General features: G+C 36.1%; 1 protein-coding gene across 5 annotated transcripts in view; it reads right to left on the bottom strand.

The window, feature by feature from the left end:
• CCDC158 (coiled-coil domain containing 158) overlaps positions 1-7,842 on the bottom strand; it is a 93,247-nt gene that overhangs the window by 66,124 nt on the left and 19,281 nt on the right. For all 5 annotated transcript variants that reach the window (XM_077750532.1, XM_077750510.1, XM_077750522.1 and 2 more), the window contains exons 9-10: positions 7,165-7,279; positions 1,223-1,342 (exon numbers count right to left, since the gene is read on the bottom strand). In XM_077750532.1, coding sequence (XP_077606658.1) covers positions 1,223-1,342; positions 7,165-7,279 — 235 coding nt within the window. The remainder of the gene's footprint in view (positions 1-1,222; positions 1,343-7,164; positions 7,280-7,842) is intronic.

Raw genomic sequence — 7,842 nt, forward strand, 5'->3', positions numbered from 1 at the left:
TGCTCCTCCCCTGCTCACACTCTATCTATAACATAAATAATTTAAAAAGAGAGACCCAGCTAAGCAACAACAGAGAGAAATCACTACTGGAGATCAAAATGCTTCAAGAAGGCATTTGAGTTGGACCTTATGACTAGCTTGGAGATGCAGAGATCAGGAAGAAGGGACTGGAAAGGGGGTGTGTGTGGTTTGGTTGGAGCACCGGGGGCATATAGAGAGAAAGGATCAGAATGGTAAACTGAGGCTGGATTATGAACAGTTTTGAAAGGTATGGAGTCTGACTTTTATGGGGAAAGTAATTTTGGAGTCAGAGTGACATAATCAGAGTGATATTTTAGGAAGATGAGTATGGCAGCACTTTTCAGGCCAGACTGAAAAGGGGGAAAACTATAGGTGGGAACCCTGGTAAGGAGACGTTACCCTGCTCCAGGTATAATGAGGGGCTTGGACCAAGGGGTAGTGGTGGTTAAGAATGAAAAGGAAGGGAGGGCTTTCAAACAATCTGCAAGATTTTCAAACTAGATCTGAGGACCCGGGGACACACACAGTAGGAGGGAAAGATGTGAAGGACTACCCCAAGGGTTAGGGCTGGTCACACACCAGCTGCCAGTTCTACCTTTAGCATTCTCTCCTCAAACCCCGTGTCAGCCTATGAAGGACTGCTCCACGAGCAGAGGGCGCTACACCCCACAGAGGGGTCTGGGAATGAGAAATGTATTCCACTAATATCACATATAGGAGAACCAAACATTTCCTCTCCTAAATTTCTTATCCTATAGTACCTCTGACAGAGGGCACAGGTTGCTTCACTATTATTTGGATCCTATTTCCTTTCTTAAAAAAAATTTTTTTTACCTCACCTTCCATTCAAATTTTCTGTACACACAATGTGTCTATGTTTTGAATGTTATTTTGGCTTTAAAATAAACACTCCACACTACCTTGGTTTAGTAGAATACATTTATATAATTGAAAGATGGGTCAATTGAAGACTAGCTTCACCTAATTTATAAACTTTAACAGTTATGCTTAAGGAAAAAAAAATAAGTAATGTTTAGAATATCTATGTTCAAAACTTGAATAATGTCAAGATATTCTATTGTGTTGTATGCACAAATGTTTTGTAAAATTTGTAATTCTATAAATAAAAGTAGTTTTGTGAAATATTTTGGGGAGACACTTCCCAGGATTAATCTTATTCATATTTAGAGCATAGTCTTACCAACAGCTTTTGAAGCTGATCGTCCAAATTTCCTGATTCCTGACTGAACTGATCACGTTCTGTCCGTGCCTCAGTTAGCTCAGAGTTGGCAAGGACTAGCTGCTTTTCGAGCTCTTCTATCTAGAAGGAAAGCAGAAATCAATCTGACTATGTTAGTGGGGAATATAAATACAGTCTTTGGAAAATGGACTAATTTGGGAGCAAAAATAAAAGCTTATTATGGTGTGTTTTGCAAACTTTTCTAAACTAAAATACCAGGGAAATTAGCCAAAATGAAATATTTGATACTGTTAGATATGGGCATTATCTGTAATCTCTCTTTTTCACACCATTCAAGAATTATCTCTTTTGAGTATGTGTTCTGTCATTTGTTATTTGAGGAAGTTTGGTGTGGCATAAATAACATTCCTTACAGCCCATTATATGGGCTGTATTATATGTACAAATGACCTGCATTATATGCAGAAGAATTATTTTAAGAGAATCAGAGCTTCAATAATAAAAGGCATTGAATATGCAAAGTAGGCTGAGGTTAAGATCTCAGACAACAAAGACTCCAGGATGGATTTTAGAGTCACACAAATTCATAATTTAGGTACTGAAATATTAAAATAATGAGACCATGTTGATATTTAGTGTGATCACTAAAATACTAGTTCAACAACCAGCAGTAAGAAATCCTTTATACCTGCATAAATGCTACATATTCCTTCTTACTTTTAAGGCATCTATTCAATAGGCTTCCAGAATATTAAGAATAAAACTTATTGGTTTGGATGATGAACTGTGATTAAAATTTCTTAGAGTATATGAGCAAGACTAATTTTTTCTTGATGATTCTCTATTTTTATCTGGACCAGTTTCATTTAAGATCTTCTTTATTAATTCAACACAGTTATTAGTTATATGAACATACATATATGCAACTACCTCCTTGATAAATGCTAAGTACGAATACAAAGAATTTATATACCTTTATCTATACATACTTATACAACTTTAAAAAAGTATATTATATAGGATCATCAAACAGTTTCACATTTACCTACAGAGTAGAATCACAGCCTACAGGGATTGGAACATACATTTTAATATCTACTTTGGATATATTTTAAAACTGATTTTATATTTGACTGTATGTTAGATATAAACAAGTATTTCACAAGAATGAAATATACATAAAACATTAGGGTACAGCAGAAATATGTTAATAGATTCTACTAATCCTATAAGGAAGTTGTTGTACTTTCGTGCTCCTCTGGGGGCATATATGGAAAAAAGACACACAACAACTCCACCTATGTGGCAAGAGTAGCTTCCTAAGGAAAATGGACAAACAGTATCAGTTGATACAATCTCTTGAGCTCTATTATTATTGGGAAAGACCAAGTCCACACACATGTAGTAAGGACGTTCGGAATACTTAGGAAAAAGCCCACAAACTTTTACCGTGAGTGGACAAAGATAATCAGAGAGGCAACATGACCAAGCTAAGAGCCAAACACCTTAGGTTCTGGTCAAGGTGCTGTCATATAACTCTCTGAGTCTCAATTTTTTCATCCATAATTTGAGAAGAGTAATCTAGAAGATCTTTCAAACACTTTTTTGCATGAGAAGAACAGTACTAATAAAGCTAAAATTCTGTAACTTCCACCTGTCTTTGGAAACAAAATATGGACAAAGGAACCATATTTTGAGCTACACATTTAATAAGAACACTTTCAACTTGAAGAGTTACTCATATGGCTAAAATAAACATTTTCTAATCTGGGCTTGGCAAACAACTATTTTCTCTCTGAACAAAGTATTTGTAGATGTGCTTTAAAAGCTTAAATTAAGACTTGCTATCTTGTCTGTTGTCATTTAAAGAAAAAGTTCTGGATGACCATTTGATAACATCAAACTAGATGGTAAAAATCTGAGATCAAAATTTTAAAAAGAAAAGGAAGAAAAGAATAAAGACAAAGAAAAGAGCCAGGTCTTCCCTTTCGTCTAAGTCCCTCCAGACCCCTGCGGGAACACTGGTTTTGTACTTGTCAGTACTGACTCAGCTGCTATAGCTCTGCTTTTACCTTTCACTTTTTAGAGTAAAAACATTTTTATCGGTTAATTAATCACAAAGATAAATGGAGAGTGAAAGGGAAAACCACTGAAGTAGCAGCTGAGCTGATACAAACAGCTGTACAAAACACCTCACAGCCTTTTGAAATGTCCGGAATAAATACTGACATCTGAGATATAGCAAAGGTTTTTTCTTTTTCTTTTCTTTTTCAATAGCAGCACTGGTTTTCCCTTTCACCATCTATGAATCTACTTTTTGTTTTAGATCACTGGACAAATAAGTACTTGGATCTCACTCCAATGTTTGTAGTGACTTTAGAGAGGTTACCAATCACACCAAATTGTATCTTTTGTGTCCTGTGCTCAGAAAGACGGCACAGACGTTGGAGAACAAGGGGTGCTGCAGGTCTGCACAGAGGTGCATGGGCAGAACTGTGCAAAGATGTTGGCACAGAATCTTCCTGCACAGTATAGAGCTCCAGCCAGTGCTACTAAATCTTTACTTTTTGAGTACAAAATTCAGCCCCAAATGCTTTCAAAGTAGGAAAAAACAAACTTAGAATCAAGATCATATTTTTGTTGTCAAAAAGCGAAAGTTAAGAGTAAAGCCAAATCTACAGAGCCAATACTGACAGCTTGTACTGGTCCAAATTCGTAAAGGGGGATTCTGGAGGCTCTCCTAAAATGGAAAGAATAGAAAAAAGCATTACAGTAGAACACTTTTGCAGCTACAAAAACTATGTCTACAATTTTCTTTGAAATACAGTTTCTATTTTCATCCATATGAAAATACTTCTGTTACTCTCAAGAGACACACGGCCTCCTAACCAAGTTTTCTCTAATTTATGCTTTTCAGTTAGAAAAGTTTAGTTTAGACTTATCATGTCATCAATTTTTTTAAATAATAAAATTTTTTTCTGAAGGAATCTGAACTCAAGAGAAAATACTAATATTGTCTCTCATAAAGCATGTTGATCATAGTTTTTATGTATTATTTTCTTTGATTTTTTTTACCTTATTGTTATTTGGATAGTGTATACTAAAATGTTCACACAAGCAGTAGAAAATAAAATAGATTTTAAAGGTCTCATAGGCTTTAGCAATGTAGAGTCAAGGTATATGAAAATGAAAGAAATTAAATAGAAGAATTTGTGGTTTTTAGATATATTCATTACAACAAAAACATTTAATAACAATAGAATTTTCATGGCCCCCAAATGAAATCCTTCTGTTAATTAGCTTGATCTTTCTTATTCAGTGACACTAAGTACTGAGGACATTTCAGGCCAGAATCTATTCAACTTTACAGTAAAATGACTGATAATCATCTGTCAATGTTCCCTGACTAAAGGGAGTTACTATTAAGAGAGCCTAGTTAACCACCAGTTAGGTACCAACTCCATAGGTTCACTATGCTGTTACGAATCTCAATGATCTACTTTAAAATTAGCTAAACTTATATATGTACCCCCTTACTTCTATTAAATGTTGACCATTTAAGACTGACAAAATTCTTACCATTGTTCACATTAGGGCAAAAATAAGATAATGATTCTAACCTATCTATACGTATCATTATGGATCTATATGGCCTCAAAACATTCACATGAAAAAGTCTGCGGTCATTCATCTGGATGCTTATGATTCTACAATGCCAAAGAGATATTTATAAAAACTCAAAAACTACTTATATTCTTTAAATGTACTATATTCAAGATTTGTTAAAATTTCCCACCATGCTCAAATCTAGAGTTGAAAACCATAGTGCTGTATAGCAAACAGGTGACAGCTTGTAGAGGGCTAATTTTTCCAAGCAACATTACAATGGAAAGCTATAGCACTTTCAAATTATGTAAGAAGACACAAGTTGAGTTGAGTTTTGCTTAGTACTTTATAGCTTTTCAAAGAGTTTATCAGTAAACAATGAATATTTAACGTTTGCAAAATGGGTTGAGTAGTGATAAGTATCAGTTATTGTACTGGGCTATCACACAACAGCTCTACCATCTCCTCTCTTGCTGTTGGCCTGTCAGTGCTCACTTTTGCCATTGCGCCTACCTCCCACCTCCACTAGACCGAGTACTAGAGCCTCCTTCTGCCCCATGCTGTGCTGAAAGCAGGCCTGTCCTGCAAGGGGAGATCAAGACCTTTCATGTAGGCAGGCTCGGTTTGCCCAGACAGGGGTGGACATTCCTATCAATCTTCAGGGGAAAAGCTTGCCTGGAGAAAAGAAACTAGAACACAAACAGCAGGGCTTAGAGAAGCAGAAAAGAACAAAAGTTTCTCTCTGGGCTTCTGCTTGTTGGTTTAGCCTCTAAGCAGTCTAAGATTCAAAAAGGATACTCTTAAGTGATAGTGGTTGAAATGACCTTGACACAAGGATTTGGCTAAGAGTTAAGCACGCAATCTAGTAAGGCAGTGTTATTCAAACTACAATGGGGCAGTGAATCACGATATCAACTTAGTGAGTAAAAAAGTCAGACTCTGAAGAGAACAGAGAAGAGCCAGCATCACATGCAATGAGGAAAAATACTGTTCTGTGAAAGTTGCTTCAGTTAGTGTGTAGTTGATAGTAAGTTATTTCTTACTGTGGGTAGTGATCAAAACTGTTTGAAAGCCAAGGCTACAGAAGATCCAAACCTTGTAACTGAAATTATGTAGTATCACGTTACTCTTTATTGTTTTAGACTTTGGTGAAGCCACGTCTAAATTTTCCATTCTTATTTTGACTGTGCCACAGGGAATCAAGGTTGAGGTTTTACATTCTGTGTTTGCACTTGAGAACTGAGGAGGAACAGCCCCCTCCTATGGCTAGCACAGGAGTGACAGCAGTAATTAAATGCGCTGCCCATAGGAGGGCAAATATCTGGAAGAATTAGGGCTGTGATATTCAACTGCTTCTTCCCGTGTGAAGTGTTTTTCTAGTACTGAAAGAATATAGCCCTGTAGAATTGGGCTATATTTTAGAGGAATTCTGACAGCTTCCTTATATTCTATTTCTTGCAGTCAGCTACGGTGTGAGAAATCTGCTGAAAGCAATGGTTAGAACTGGAGGCTCTCTTACAAGGCAGGGTGACTTATTAAATGAAACTGGGACAATCGGGAGATGAAAGGTGGTATTCACAAAACAGGACACTGGGATAGCAGGTATAGACTGGATGTTGCGGTAAACAGGCACGCAGAGTCATCTGCGTAGGGAATAAAAAACATGAGCCCCTCTGAATGGTAGCTCTTTGCTTACGTTTGGGGTCTCTGAGACTGCTTTACAAGTGGATGAGATTAACACAAGTATAAGCTCTGGATAAATGCTTGGTAATGATAGTGAGTAGCTAGCTCGTTAGCTATGGAAAGTGAGAGATCAAAAAGACCCCCAGAAAATCAAATTAATTAATATCTGTTTTTAAGGGGAATTGTGTGATTAAAGATGAAGAATTATCTTCCTAATTTTTTTTTTATTTAGACCAATCTTATTAACTTGGTTTGCTAGTCACACAATGATTAAAAGAAGTAGGAGTTGAAGTAAGACCCTTAAGGTAGGCCCCTGAAGTAGCAGGGAAGACCACTTGATACCAGAATATTTATTAAAGCTAAGCTTTGTAAAAATAATTTCAGTGATCGTATTTTTACCTTATGTTTCTAGAAACTTATTTGTAAGTGTGCAAAACTTTTTTTTTCCAGAAATGAATTAACTTGAGCAAACAATTTAAATTAAAATTGTTTATAATTTAACATACAGATATTTGGCATCTTCCTATTCCATCTTAAAAGCTGCTTTTATTTTGACATTACTTTGATTCCTCACTTTCAAATAAACTATTAAAAATGTGTAATTAAATCTGTGTTTAATAGTCTGTGGTAACAGCAGCAAAATCTAATCTCACCTTGTCTTCATACATCCTTTTGGCTTCCCTTAATTCAGAACGTAGCTGAGAAACAGTAGATTCCAGATCACTGAGTTGACGCATATACATTGAATTTTGGTTTCTTGCTTGTTCTCTAAGAAGGGTTTAAAAGGGGAATAAAAGCAAACAGTGAACTAAGGCTAAGTATGATATCTAAGCATACTCTAGTGATACTCCACTAGTTCCTTTATATGGCATTACTAGGAATTTTTTTTTTAATGTTTCTTCATCCATTTTTGAGAGACAGAGAGTACAAGCGGGAGGTAGGGAAAGAGAAGGAGCCACAGAATCTAAAGCAGGCTCCAGGCTCTGAGGTGTCAGCACAGAGCCTGACACAGGGCTCAAACGCACGAACCCAGAGATCATGACCTGAGCTGAAGTTGGACACTCAACCAACTGAGCCACTTGGACGCCCCCAAAGTCTTTTATTTTCCAAAACTGCTTCCTAAAAGCTCCAGCTCAACAATGTTGTTAAGTGTTGAAGCTAGATGGTGTATGTAGAAATTCATTTGTACTATTTTCTCTCTACTTTTACATATGATTGAAAAAGCCCTAGAGAAACCTGCAATACATAAACTCAAATTATAAAATTATTTATATATATACACATAAATTTATATGTAAATATATATACAAATATAGTGTGTGTGTGTTTGA

This window comes from Crocuta crocuta, unplaced genomic scaffold, assembly GCF_008692635.1.
Source record: "Crocuta crocuta isolate KB4526 unplaced genomic scaffold, BGI_CrCroc_1.0 scaffold1, whole genome shotgun sequence".
NCBI lineage: Eukaryota > Metazoa > Chordata > Mammalia > Carnivora > Hyaenidae > Crocuta > Crocuta crocuta.